Consider the following 14,953-nt stretch of genomic DNA (forward strand, 5'->3'; position numbering starts at 1 on the left):
CTCGTTTCCTTCGTGTCTTCGGACCTGCGCTTACGGATGGCGCTGGGAGGGTTTAGAAGGGTGCTGGGCTTGCTGGTAGGATGGTTGTTGGGCAAAAGGGGGCCTGGCGAGGAGGTGAAGCCACATTTTAAGGGTAGATACTTAAATTGGTGGAGAATCTGACCTAGCAGGCAGGTATTGAGGAGATAAAGCAGTGAAGATGCTGGCAGTGAGAGAAACAGGGTGAAAAGATGTCTCTAAAAATGATCTTTCTTACATGTTGAAAAGTTTATACATGTAAGGTTGTGGAAAAATTTGTGCTAAACAAAAATGTTAACAGCACTACCACCTTCCCCCTGCATGTTTTTATCAGACTCTGCTTGGAACAAGAAGTAAATGTCTTTTAACCACCAGCACCTTAATATGGATTCATGATTGATTAGACTGTATATGCTTTTGGTCAGGTTCCTCAAATAGACTTTTTGAGTTGGAAATGCTTGGTGAGGCACAAAATGAGACAGTGAAAACTGTAACGTCAGCGTCTCTTGCAGGAGAGGCTGAAGACGCAGTAAGGAACTCATTTATACAGAGCAGAAAACAGAAAAAGCCACCCCAAGGGAAAGCTTTGTTCTGTCTCTGGAATTAAGTTTGGTGTTTGATAGTAAAAGACAAAGCTCAGCCTCGCCATCATGGTGGCGTGGCTTAGCCAGCAGCTTTAGGGGAGGCTGCACTAGCGGGCACGCTTTAGCTCTGCCCTGCCACCACTGAACTCCTCCTGCCAAACCTTCTCAGGGCTCCTGTCCCTCCTGCCTGGCACACTGTGCTCATGTGCCCTGCCTGCACCAATCCTTTGCTGGAGGTCCCAGGGCTAAGTCTTGCCCTGCCAGTGTGTGCTTGGGTGCAGCATCAGCCTCTTGCTGGCAGCTCCTCTGTTTCTTTCCTTCTTGGGAGGCACAGACTATTCTCATTTGGAGTTTGCAGAGGAGCCAGCTCCAGATGTAGCGATCAAACCCTCTGATGCCCCAGCATGCTGGGTGGCTGTTTTTAGACCCTCCAGTTCCCCTGTCACCTGTATAAAACATGATACAGTGGTAGGTGTATACAGAGAAAATGAAATTCACACTTGCGAGTGAGTAGAGGGGGAAATAAAGCATCCTCACCTATTAAGGTTTCCCTCTTTAACAGTTTGTTAAGAGTTCTTAACTTTTTGATGAAGTACTGTACTTTTGGTTTTTCTGGTATTTTTTATTGATAAGCTTTCTGGAAGGCAATGTAATTAGAGGTGCCAGCTTGTGTGACTAAGAGAGCTTTGCTGAGTCTCTGGCCTCAAAATAATCAAGGTTTAAAAAAAATGTGCTCAGAAACAAAATGAATCTATGCAATATCCATAGGGATGTTAAACTGGGACAAATAATGTAAAACCACTGAAATTACATTAAGAATATTTTAACTATAATAATGACAAGAAATTTTTGAAATCTTTTTCTTTGAAATACTTGTGCCTTGCTGCACACTTCTCAAGGGAGAGTATGTTTCAGGTTAGATGAGCATGACCTGCCCTCCCTCCCTGGCTCTGCAGCTTTCGTGTCCCCAGTGTTGGTGAACCCTATTATGTCAGGGCAGATGCCTTCTGCAGGGCACTGCAGGTACTCTCCCTTCCTGGCCTTAGCCCCAGTGATGTGCTGGATGGTGAGACCTTCCTATCACCACAGTGCCTACCCACGCAGGCAGAGGGTACTGGGTTGGGCAGGATCTGGGGGTTGTCAGGTCAGAGGTGTGTGGGTCCCCATCGTACTGAGCTCTCCCAGTAGTCCCATCATCATCAAAGCTGAAAAAAAGAAGCCCAAACCCCAAAAGATGCATTTAACACCCTTGTTTCAACCTCAGTTGTTGGGTATACTTGACACAAGTCCACTAATTGTGACTAGAAAGTGCTGAGGTGGAGTTAGTTATTAATTACCTATGAAGAGTGCTCATATGCCCTGAGACACTGTGCAGACAGACTTACGCCTGGCCCTGCCACACTGACTTGCCTGTGCCTACCTGCTTGAGTTGCCAAACACAGACCAGCAGCAAGGGCCGGCATGTCTTTGGAGGTTGATGTGTTTATTGCTCTGTCACCAGTTATTTGAAGTTTTAATGCAGTGTGAAAGAATAAATGTTCCCATTTATTCGGCCTCTTTTTATCCTTCAGTGCAACAGTAGCTGCCTGAATGAAAAGAATTTTTAAAAGCTATTAAATGAGAAGCCAATGTTATTTATTAGCTACATGTGGAATTTTAAAGCAGCTTCTGTAATGCTTAAATATTAGCTGATTTGTTGGCCTTGTCTTCAGAGAAAAGCTAGAATAGCTTTTTTTATATCCTGGATATTAATGGGGTTAATATTTGCCAACATTATAGTACATCACAATGAAGGGGGATGGTATTTTTAGTAGCTGGACCATGCTTATTTCTCCCATTTAAAAATAATCATGGTGGTATTCAGACTTCCACTGATGTGTACCATGACCTTGTATTTAACTACTACTGGGCTTCTTCACCAGGCCTCCGCAGCTAGTTCGATTTTATTAAAAAAAACCCAACAAAACAACTCACTTACAAGACACTGATATATTTTATGTATACTGTTTTGTGGATGCCCCATCATTGCAAGTGTTCAAGGTCAGGTTGGATGGGTCTTTGAGCATCCAAGTCTAGTGGAAGATTAGCTGGTCTTTTGAGAGCAGGAGGAGGAAGGTGCTGGGGTGAAGTTTGCATGCAGCAGCTGAGAGCAGTGAAGGCCCCTTCCTCCTCTTCCTGGAAGGTTTGGGTTGAAAAAAGGACTTTATAGCTCTGGGTGAGCAAAAGAAATTTATGTATTGGACTTATGAAACATACAATATTAATGGAGATCTATTCCTCCTAGGGAAAAATTGAATAATTGAAGCAATTTCATGTCTTTCCTCATTTTCAGGCCCTGCATATAATTAGTACAACTCCAAATAACAGATGGCAAAAGTGCTAAGGGGAGCAATTGTCTATGAGATGTGTATTATGGAGACACTTTATGCAAATAACACCCTGCGTGCAGCCATTACACTGCAGGCTTGCTCAGATACTGCCATCATAAAAGCAGAATTGTGGGCAGATGACACACAGGTGTGAGCAGATTCATTTGCGGTTTGACTGCTCTTTGTACGTGCTTCTTGTTTGCAGTTCCTAAAAGCCAGGTCTCTTGCTCAGCATCACCCAGCTCAGCTGAGGGTGGTGCAGGTGCTGGTCTGTGGGGCTGACAGACCCATAGATGCTCAGCCCTTCTCCCACCCTCTGTCTCCACATCCCCCTTAGCACAACCCCTCTCTCCTTCCTCAGGCTTCTAATCACTGTGATGCTGCAATTTTTTTCTGGCTCTTCAAGCCTACCATTTGCTCCTCCAACATCCTGCATTGTAGTAATTTTAGGAGTTGGGGAGCACCCTACCAATGTCCCCTAATTAATGAGGTAGGAAGTACTGTGACCCCTTCCTCACAGTAAGCTAAAAGCATAAAGAGCACAGATGCATTTTTCTGGCAGGGAGCTGGTGAAGGAGCATCTCACTGCAACCACAATGACTTCGGCCTGGGGACTGAAGCAGGGGAGAAACAAGTCACACCTATTCTGGAGCACAAGGAAACCAGGTACTGGGTTAATATAAACAAGCCCTGGACAGACAAAAGAAAACATTAATTCTATCCCTTCTTTGTACCAGGGGTAGAAACAGCATTAAGCTATCATATTTAGAGTGACCAATGGCAAAGCCTTTGCCCAACACTGTATTGTGTAAAGCAGCAGCATGTGCTGCTGACCCGTTTGCACTATAGTTGTCATCGCAGAGTTCTCCCCTACCGGTTCATGATGGCCAGGGCAAGGTATTAATTTCACCTAGCAACAATTCAAAACCTAAAAGAATATTCTCATGTTCTATTTTGCTCGCAGGGATGAATCCTGAGTGGGGATGAATATCCTCTGTTTATCCCTAAAGGGGATAACCCTGTAGGCTCTGCAGGAAAGGTACCACATTTCACTCAAGGTCAACCTTAATGACTCATTCTAATCGGTCAAATGCAAATACATCATAACAAACGGTTAAATATGCATGACTCATTTAATAGGTCTCAGTCTAATATAAACTGACAAATGGGTATTTAATGACAACAGTCTGACTCCAGTTGCATTTCTTCTTTAAAGCTTGCTAAAGAACCCAATGAATTTAACAGTATGACGTTAATTTACAACCAGAGCCTGTCTTTATTTCCCACTCTAAATGCACAGTTTTTGCAAACTTGCTTCAAATTGTCTGGGAGCTGCAGGCTTAATTATGGGTAGCACCATTTGGACAGTTTGCCTGAGAAATACTGTAGATATCTACCAAAGCAGTGGGAAGAAGTTCTGTCATCATTAGGGACTGTTCTTTTGAATGGACAGTAGTCGCATTAGGCTGTTTCTCAGTGGAAATATTTATATATTTATATATATTCCTTGAAAGACTAGCTGACTGTAATAAAAAATAATGTTATTGGGGTGCTGTAGGGATGAAGGTTCCCAGTTCTGGAGTGAATTTCCCTCCTGCCAAGTCACTATGGACATGAACCCAGGATCAGCAAATTGTGCACAGTGGCCAAGGCCACCTACTGCTGCTTCTGTCCCCACTGGCTCTACCAGTGTGCTTGCTGTTGCATGGGGGCTCCCCACAGGATGCTGCAGCTTGCACCTGAGCAGAACCTCTCCTGCTTGACCAGCCTTGAATGCATTCTTAGACTCTTTTAATGTACCCTTAGCCATTTAAGAAAGTCTCATTTTAGTCTCTTCTTTACTGTGAGCTTTCTGCACATATGTATTAAATTATTTCATGGCATTTCGTCACCCATAAAACCCACTTCTTCTGTCACCAGTCATGTACTGCGCAGTGGGTTCTTTACAATACAGTGTTAATATTATTCCATTTTGGATTTTTTTATGGCATGTATCACAATATTGATGCAGAAATGAAGTAGTTGCTGCTTCCAGTTTCCATATAGCTCTATATGCATTGATAGCGGTCCCCCCCACTGTAAACAGACATGGAGATGATCGCCCTGTTAAAGCTCAAGCCAAGTTACTGCTGATCCTAGTAAAGAAACTGAAATCCCTCCAGAAGCTGGCACAAAATGTATGCAGACCTAGAAGGCTTATTTTGAGCATAATGGAAACCCCTATCTATCCCTCTGTTTGATTTCATATCTTCAGTTGAGTTTAGCTGTCAGAGGGTGACGGTTGTGTAGCAAAACCTGCAGCTCTGAGCAGGTGGCAGCTACTCCTTCCCATTTCATCCTGCTGTTACCATGATAAGACAGAATGATGGTAGCTCCTAGCTCTTGTAAAACCAGGCAGCTGCTTCACGGGAAGCATCCGCATGGCCCACAGCACTTCTAAACTAATGAGCAGTTTCAACATCTGTTTGTTTTCTAATTTATCTTTTTAAAATTTTAATTTCTTTGGGGTGGTAAAATTCAGAAACTTACATAATTCTTCTATAATTCACCAAAGCAAGGTACTGCTGAACACACACTTGTGCTGATTATTGTCAAAATTTGGGGGACTGAAAGCAAATGTGTCATTTAGCAGTTTATTTTATTTAGCTTTTTTCTAGCTCATGATATTTTTTCTGCAGCCATCTGCATATGACCTGTAGCTTCTTTCTCTTTTATACATGCTTTAAAAATGAGGCATGCCAATTCTGGGTTGTCATCTGCTGTCACCAGGGCTTCTACTGCAACCCCTGTAGCTCCTCTCCTGCCTGAAGAAGCCTTGCCCTCAAGTGCACAAGCTGTACAAGGGGCTAACCCAGCAGGGAAGAGCTTTTTTAGATGTGCTGAAAACATCATAACTTATCTCCAGTTTGTTTGTCCCCTATGAGGGATGCAGCGGTGGATGGGTGCTATAACGACATAGGGTGTTGCCAGGAGCCACTCACCAGCTCGCAGCAGTGCTGGCGCTGCCTGTGTGTTCCAGATGTCACATGTGATCTAACTACTGCACAATTGGCCTGGTTTTGCCGGGATCGAATGAAGCAATTAGATGTCAGCATACATGCGTGTGTTGCAAATGCATGGCCGTCTGCTCAGGTGCAACAGTAGCTGGCGTGGTGTCTGCTGGTGATTCTGAGCAAGCTGCCATTATCGGGTGAATAAAGCAGGTTGGGCTTCTTTACCGAAATGGCAATTGACAAGCCCCCCAAATGCTGGCATTTTATTTTTTCTGCAAAGTAGGCCTAGCAAGTGTAAATACAGCCCCACAGCCTGCATCCAGAGTGAATTGTTTTTCCTGTAACAGGCTGAAAAGGGCTCTGTTCCTTACATGATCCAGGAAGGAAAAACTGATCATTTTGTCTTCAGTCATAACGTATAGGGACAGGTCACACAGCAGCTTTTTGGCTTGCAACCTCACTTAGAGCATGCTTCTGCACAGCAATAAATATTAAATTGAAGTATATGAAAGCTCACATTGCACAGTGCATGATTTTCTTTAAAATCAGCCCTGGACTCAAGCCTGCCCTGTAGCAGTGAAAATCCCAGATGGGGAACATCTTGTGTGTGTCCGCCACACAGCCATCAACTCGTGTTCCACCCAAAACATGGCTGAGATTGCTCACCTGCTCGTTTCTATCCAAAAAAACTGCAGCACCCTCATTTTCTTGTGCAACAGTTGGCACTTTCAGGACCCCCAGGCTGGGCATGCCTTGCCTCAAGAAGCTGATACCTGATCTTTTATGGAATTCCCTGTGGCTTCTGAACAGTGAAAGACAGTAGTCCAGGTAAAAAGATAACCAAAACTGTGCATAAAAATGCCACTCTGTAATTTGAGACCAAGAAGCAATTTTTAAGCTGATGTAAGCTGATTCAGGTGAATTAGTTGCAGTGGAACAGAGTCTTTTTGCAACAGCAGCATCTCAGAGTTAAAACATGATAATATTACATAGCAATGATGAAGAAACCAGCATCTTTGAAGTGTTAAGATGTTAATATGAAAAGTAAGTGCTGCTCTTTAGCACTCCGCTTTAACATATTTAATATGTTGGTTTAATTGATTTGCTAACTATAGAACGTCGCTGAGTAGCTGCATCTGTTGCACTCTGAAACTAATAGGAGAGATTCTTCTGTGGCTGAAGAAGACTGGATGTAATTGGGAGTGAGCCACCAGCTTTGCCCTCCTGAAGCCTCTGGGAATATCTCAAAGCATGGGATGGAGGGCAGTGCCTGCTCCCTCCTCACACCTCTGCCTTGATGGCTGCTGCAGCCTGCACAAGGTAAGGGCTTTGCACCCCGCTGACTTGGCAGGGTGGGAGGTGGGGGTCTCTGGCTGCTGGCCCAGGGCTTGCTGAGAGATCTGCGTGTTGTCCAGACCCAAGTGTTTCACCCAAGGTTCGGCAGATGCTCCCAGCACAGAGCTGCAGCGTCCACCCATCCTCCCCGAGCAGTTTCCAAACAGGTCTCTGCAAAGGGGAAGTATTTGTTTGCTTCTGCCCTTGACTCAGCATATATTTTGCAGTACCTTCCTCCCACAAAAACTGCCTCCGTGTCCTGGTCAGCCAAACAAATCGCTCCTCTGCCTTGACTCATTAATGATTGAATCATATGCAAACTAGGTTAGACGGCAATACTGTGCTGTGCTCCAGGGACCCCAGCCTTGTTCTCACCAAGGCATGTCTGAGGAGTGCTGATGGAGAGCCAGCGCCCAGCCCTGGGGATGGTAAGGTGTCTTTGTGCGTGGGAGCAGGCTCTTGAACAGCAGCTTCTCAGGAAGAATCTGCTGTTCCTCTAGCAGGACCATTTTGAATGAACCCTTTAATTGTTTTACCCTGACCACTTTCTTTCAAATTGATTCATCAGTCTTTTTCCAACAACTACCTAAGTCAATGTACCTGTCAATACAGTAATTTTGTATTATTTGTATTTAAAGTGCTAATGTTAGGGCAGTGTTTTCTAGAACTAAAATCTCGCTAAAATAATGAGTTTCCTCTCAAAAGCCTAAGCAGCCAGGGTTAGGCTATGTGCTGCTTGTGAGCTTATCCAACCAGAGTGAGCCTGCACGGCTATATCCTTTTTGTCTCCTCTGGTACATGGTGTAAGTGTAGATATTTGGTGGATGTAACTTTATAATGCTGTACTTTATTCTGTCTTATGGTCTACCTTTAAAATAAAATATAGTACTTTGAGAGCAGAGACATGTTAACAAATTATAGACATCAGAACAACTTTGAAAATACTTAATAACATGATTTGTGGAGACTGTCTTTGGTAGATTTTGTGGCAGTCATGTTGCTGCCCTGTCAGAGTTTAGACTTAGCTTGATTTCAGTTTTAATCCATACCCCATTTTTCTAACGTTTTCTTTTCCACTGCTTTCTAATTGTTTTGCTAATATTTTCACCAAAGGCTGACGCTAAAAGCTTGCTTTATTTTCCAGTTTCCCTGCAGGTGGGTGCCAGTGTCTTTGCCTGAGGAGGCAGAAGAGGGAGCATTTTAGATCTTTTTCTGTTTCTTTCCCTGTAGCATGAAAGCATTTTTTTAACCAACCTTTAGAAAGAAAGCAAAACTTGTCCTCAGGCAAACTCACACTTGGTGCAGCTTCCTAGAAAGCTTTGCTCCTTGAAGAATACTGATTGCACTACTCACTTCCAAGCTGGAAGGAGGAGCTCTTTGTCTGAAGCCAAAAAGAAAACAAAATAGTAGCGCAGGAGGGGTGGCCGTGGTGCTGGCAGCCTTGCCGGCAGCTTTCCCACCTGAAAACAGCCATGCGTTTGCCAGCCTGGCGCTCAGCATTGTCCCTGCAGGGAACAGTTTCTCTTCCTCTGGCTGCTATGTGGGTTGGCTTGGGGCACTCCACCATACAAAGGCTGAGGGCTTAGCAGAAGGGGATGAGCTGTGTGATTCAAGAAATCACGCATGGTGCTCTCATTGCATAGGAGGCAATAACATAAGTGGCTTAAAGTTTGTGAATTTGGCTTCAAAGACATTTTATTCTGAGCTTGGCTGTGCTGTCCTCTTGACTACAGTTGCTTTCAAATCAACAAGGATTCAGTCATAACTGAACCTTCCCTTCCTGAAAGGCATTTTGTAGAAAACAGAAGAGACTTGTAAAACCCCAGGAGCAGAAATGTCCTGTGTCTGCAGGAATGGCTTGGAAGTGGACTGGTGTGACGCACAGGGTACGCGCTTCATCCTTAGTGCTTTCTGTGCAATTCTGGTTTCTGCGCAATTGCTGCTACTGTATGAGCAAAGCTGCACAAAGTGCTTGATGAATGCTTCGATAATTTGCTAAACACATTCTCTCCTGACTTCCTAATGAATTATGCGTAATGCTGCTAAGAGTGTGGCTTTTTTGCTGCTTATGATTTCATCCTTTATCTTGAAAGTGGACTTCTGCTTTAGTGATAAGTGTTAGTGATAGTGATAAGGGAAGACTACAGGACCAGAGTTGAGTAACAGAGAGGCAGATGACTTCCAGCAAGGGCTGTGACAGGGCTCATTTGCTTATAGTCACAAAGTGACTTAATGACTCAGAACAGAAACCAGGAGGTCTGGTCCGTACTTTGTGGCAAGTGGTGAGAGGCAAGTTTCACTTTCCCAGATTCTGCTACTGCTGAGGATTTGGCCAAGTGGTAGTTGGTATGTTGTAGCAGATGCCTTCATGTGATGCTTTTACTTCAAACTCCCCACACAGGGTTTTGTTTGGGCAAGTTTTCATCTTACTTTGTAACTCTGGTCAGTTGCTGAAAATACAAATCTTGTGTGCAAAACAGATATTCATCAAGTTCAAGTATCTACTTACCATATAAGCTGCAAGGAAACATCATACTATCTTCACCTATTACAGCAACAATATAAAAATAACTATGCAATGATCTCTTACTAATTTCTGGTGGTTGTTTTGTTTTTTCCCTTTTGACTTTCCAGGCTATGAATGAGACAAGTGACTGTTTGATGATGAACAGAGTCCTAGAAAAGTATTATCTTTCTACCATGTACAGCCTTGAGTTCATTTTAGGCTTCATTGGAAACACCGTTGTTGTGTTTGGCTATATTTTCTGCCTGAAAAACTGGAAAAGTGGCAACATCTACCTGTTCAATTTATCATTGTCAGATTTATTATTTCTGTGTACTCTCCCAATCCTTGTGAACAGCTACTCCAGAGATCAGTGGATAAAGGACCACATCTTGTGCCACAGCAACCGATTCCTGTTACATGCAAACCTGTACGGCAGCATCCTTTTCCTCACTCTTATCAGTATTGACCGATACATGCTGATAAAACACCCTTTCAGAGAACATCCTCTACAGAAGAGGAAAATGGCCCTTATTGTGTCCGCTGCCATATGGATCGGAGTGATACTGGAACTGCTGCCGCTGATGTATTTCCTGGAGGCTACAACGTCTGCCGATAATTACAAGTGTCTTGATTATGCAAGCTCTGGAGATCCTGTGAAAAACCTCATCTATAGCATGTTTCTGACTGTCTTTGGATTCCTTATCCCTCTCTTGATCATGTGCTGCTTCTATGTGAAGATGGTTCTTTTTCTTAAAAACAGGAGTGAACAACTCAGTTCCTTCCTGACACTTGAAAAACCTCTCACTTTAGTCATCCTCACAGTGGTTATCTTCTCATTGCTCTTTACTCCCTATCATGTAATGCGCAATGTCCGACTTGCTTCCCGAATACCAGCCTTGAATGTCTCTGTGTGCACGCAGGGCGTCATCAATGCCATTTATGTCATCACAAGACCTATTGCATTTTTAAATAGTGCCATTAATCCTGTTTTTTATTTCTTAATGGGGGACCACTTCAGAGAGATGTTGATGGCAAAAATAAGGCAGCTCTTGAGCAGATTGACAGCCACTGGCAAATGAATGAGTAAGGAGACCTCTTGTAGTGGGAGACAGTGGAGAGGAAACTCTCTTAGGGGCAGAATTCACCAGTGTACAGTGCCTTTTCTTTTTTTTTTTTTTTTAGATAACTTTATGCTATAGAACATTTGTGAGCTGAGTGTGTTTCTCTGAATGCACTTGTTATTTTACAGGGGACCTCCTTTTGCTAATCTGACTCTAGCAAATGAGAAGTGATGCTTACTCACATCAGTACAGCAGGAAACTATGCTTTCATAGCAGGATACCTTGTGGCCTGTTTACACTGTAAATAAAAGATCATCAAGGTTGCTCTTAGACAGAAAATAATGTTTGCAAACTCTGCATCTCCTGGGAGGTTTACCTTTCAGAATAACTAACTGGAACAATTTACATTCCCAGCTGATTTGGCAAGGGTTGGCATCTTGGATGTGGCCAAAAAGGAGGGCATGCAAAGGGATGGGTGGAACACTCTGTCAGTATTTCAGAATGGGGTCAGTGAGTAGGTTGCTATTTTTGTTTGTAACAAGTACAAGGAGTGCAGAAAGCTGTAATGTGCAGCTGCTGGTCCTACAACCATTTCATGGAAGCTGAGACAGCATAGATGTGTGTGTAGACAGGTTCTTTCACACTTTGATATTAAAGCTAGATTCAGCTTGCAGAAATGAAAATAAGAAAATCTATCAGTTTAGTTCTTAATTGAGATTTGATTAATATATCACTGGGACAACAGTAATTTTGGCAGTCACTTTTCAAAGTATAAACTTATTTAACTTTAGTGTAATTATCTCCAGGGGTGAGCAGAATGTATAGCTTGCAGCAGACTTTGGACCTTGCAGTTCTAACCTTATTAAGGGTTCCAATAATGAAATGGGGCTAATAAGGAGCCAGTTCTCTGTCTAACATCCCTGCACAATTGACTGACCTGACTTCAACTATGAAGCATGCAGAGATGGGTGAAGTAATCAGCTTGTACAAGCTTGGGCTGGGGAAGGACCTGCTGAGAGTGGACACTGGGCTGGGCAGAGTATGGGCAGCAGTGAAGGCAGGGCAGGGGCACCCCCTCCTCCCCCTGCCTTTCAGCAGGCACTGGAGGAGCCCCTGGTGAAGCACAAGGCGAGCCCTGCTCCATTTAGCATGGAGAAAGGACCACTCATCATGTCTCATCAGAGACAACTTTAGTTCTGCTTTCTGATGTGTCGTTAGCCTGCAACACGCTTTACTGTGTCAGTGACACCTCCCTGCCTGACCAAAACCTGTGCATCTTGTCTAAAAAAAAAAAAACAAAAAGCCTCCTTTGTATTGAGTGGTTTGTTTTATCTGCTGTTCTCTAATGTCCATTGAATTGAAGCCTTTTTCCTCTTAACAGTAAGACCCTGGAAAATCTGATCAAAAGTACTTACTTGGCTCTAGTTGAGGGGTAAAGTAGCTGCTTCCCTCTGAAAGTATTTAGCAGCGATACCTATGTCAGTGTTGATTTGGGGTTCCATAGTTCCATAATGGGTGCTGGTTGCTATGCCCAGGCACACATGGGGGTTCCATGGGGATTCGCCTGAGCTCAGGGTAATGCTGCTGCTGATCCTGGTAATACAGCGGGAAGAATTTTGCTGTTGCATCACAAGAGTGTTTCCAGCACAATTCCCTGAGAAGTTTGCCATGGGCTGCCTGCTAAAGCCACCACTTCATGGCTGCTGGCAGCAGTTCCTGCACTGGAACAGCAAGGATGAGGGGCTGGAAACAGCAGCCACCCTGCACCAGTGGGGAGAGGACATCAGGGAGTGACAAGCAGAGTTTTGACCAGAAAGAAATGTGTGTAAATCCTGATGTTCTCCCCTCTGTTTGCTTTGTAACAAATCTTTACACATAAATCACTAAATTACTCTCTGTCAATGGTGGAAAAAAGATCTATCATGTTATGGCAGCGTGGTGTGGGGCAGATAAGGCTGCAACTGGCATTATAAATACCTCCTGGTTTTGTAAGGACCTTTGTATGTAACAACAAGAGGCAATTATTCAGCTGAGTGTGATATTGCACATGTTCATCCCAATACAGAGGAAGCCAAGGGCAGAATTTCCAAAAGCAAGTTGAATATTCCCATTTTAAAGTTGGTGTCTAATGCACTAAAGAGGAATTTTGCTTCACGGAAAGTACCATACAACAATAAATATTAAGCTGAAACACCTTCAGCAGACTCCTCTTCACCTTTTGCAGTGGACAGAACAGGACTTTTCAAAGAAATTTTTAGTTTCTAAAACTAAAGCAATTTGGGGCTTTCCTGTATCATATCAGTGGCTTCTTCTTCTTGTGAATGGCCTTATATGGTGCATAAAGGGAGTTTTTGTTTTTGTTAAATATGTTCACAGTCCCATAGAAGTGGAAAGGCCATGTACACTCCACCTGGCCATATTGTTTGTCTTACTTTTTTTTTGCCACGTTAGAGATTTGCAGTTTTCAGCTCCTGGATCTGACTATTTGCTTTGACTGTTGCCAGCCACCTTGGGCTTGAGAGAGAATGTGAAAGAGAAATTTTACATTTTTAACACAAATGTACTTTGTGTTTAGCCTGATTTGTTATGTGTTTCATGTAGGAATCTGCCAAATGAAATGCAATGCCTATGGTTCCATGACACATCTGATTGCACTTTCTGGTCACCTAGCAGAGTTAATAGTCAGATTGGGGTAATAAAGTCGTGAATACTGATAATGCTGCAATACCCCACTTGGTTCAATTTGCAATCCACACAGTGTTGCTGGGTTTATGTAAGTGGCTCCTTGGCAAGAAGCTCATCATGGTTCCTGGTACCCCAGGCCCACCAGAGGCAATGGCCATTGTAGGTGGTTTGCCCCATGCATTTTCTTCTCAGTGGCTGTGTTTTGCTTCTGGTGAATGCCATTATCTTCATAAGGTATGGAAATACCTTTCTTTATCTTTTGATGTCACAGGGCAGTTTCCTGGTACTAACCATCACTTTTTTCCTTCACATGACAGTGAGATGGCAGCAAAGTTGTGCAAGCAGTGGCTCAGCCTCCACATCTTGGCTGTGAATAGGGAAGTGGGGAGAAGGCACTGCCACGTTCTTGTTCAGGCCCATGCCGAAGGCAGGGCAGGAAGGAAGGAGAAGGCAGAAGATAAATAAATCTCCACCTGCTGGCCACTTCCATGAAATAGCTTGTGCAATACTCTGCTCATGTAGCGCTGGCGGTGCAGCTGTGTGTCTGGAAGGGCAGATGAAGACAGGCAGCTTCCATGGGAGCACCTGCATTGAAAGAATCTACCTAATTAGGCCTGTATGAATCGAATGGTAAGCCACAGTCTACTTTTAATGACATTAGAAAACACATCTCTGCCCCTTCAGAGAGTATGTGGGATGGCAAGGATTGCTGTGGGAGCACAGCTGACCCTGCTTGATGCTGGCTCCAGCTTATTCCAGCCTGTGGGTGGGCACAGGATGCTCTGAGGCAGGCGTGGGCACCACAGCTGAGCAGCTGAGGGACCAGGACATGGTCCTATTGCAATGTTACCAAAGCAAGGTCTGGTTTTCCCGTCAGCATACATCACCAGCAACTCTATTAATGCCACGGAAGTGATGCTGGGCTCTTCGTATAAATCAGGAAGAAACTTATGGTTTTGCTTTTCATTTTCTTAGCACAGGAAACAGTCATGCAGAAGCTCAGGTTCCTTTGATACATGGAAAGTCTGGGTTAAGATGTTCTCCTCAAGGCAGGGTTTGTTGAAAGAGGAGACCCAATAACACCCAGGATAGCTGGCCTGGTCCTGTTGGGGTCTGTCTGGGGTCCAGCTCTGCCCCACCAGACACTTCTGTACAGCATGTCCCAGTGATCAGTGGCCAGGAGGTGACTTTTCTTCATAAACAATCTGTAGTGATAGTTCTTATGGATTAATATGTTCAATTATTTGTTTTGCAGTGTCCATTGAGGTATGCAGGGTCATTTGCTCCTTAAGTGCATTGAGTCACTAAGGATACCTCCCTGTGTACACACCAGTGTCACATTTACCAACATGGCTATTCACCATTGGCTTGGTACCAAGCAAGTAATTATATCGCATCACCT

General features: G+C 43.8%; 1 protein-coding gene across 1 annotated transcript; it reads left to right on the forward strand.

Moving 5' to 3' along the window:
* Window positions 1-7,519: 7,519 nt before the first annotated feature.
* On the forward strand, window positions 7,520-11,999 carry SUCNR1 (succinate receptor 1). The gene is made up of 2 exons (XM_062603038.1): window positions 7,520-7,727; window positions 9,934-11,999. The coding sequence occupies exons 1-2, from the start codon at window positions 7,698-7,700 to the stop codon at window positions 10,882-10,884; spliced, it is 981 nt and encodes a 326-aa protein (XP_062459022.1). The 5' UTR covers window positions 7,520-7,697; the 3' UTR covers window positions 10,885-11,999.
* Window positions 12,000-14,953: the final 2,954 nt, after the last annotated feature.

This window comes from Pezoporus occidentalis, unplaced genomic scaffold, assembly GCF_034315485.1.
Source record: "Pezoporus occidentalis ecotype Australia unplaced genomic scaffold, CSIRO_AGI_Poc_V1 ctg8, whole genome shotgun sequence".
In the NCBI taxonomy this organism is placed as follows: domain Eukaryota; kingdom Metazoa; phylum Chordata; class Aves; order Psittaciformes; family Psittacidae; genus Pezoporus; species Pezoporus occidentalis.

Excerpts from the sequence above, each read along its gene's own strand:
- SUCNR1 (XM_062603038.1), top strand. The coding sequence starts at position 7,698 with ATGGAGAGCCAGCGCCCAGCCCTGGGGATG. Across the intron at positions 7,728-9,933 it reads AGCGCCCAGCCCTGGGGATG|GCTATGAATGAGACAAGTGA; the intron begins GTAAGGTGTCTT and ends TTGACTTTCCAG.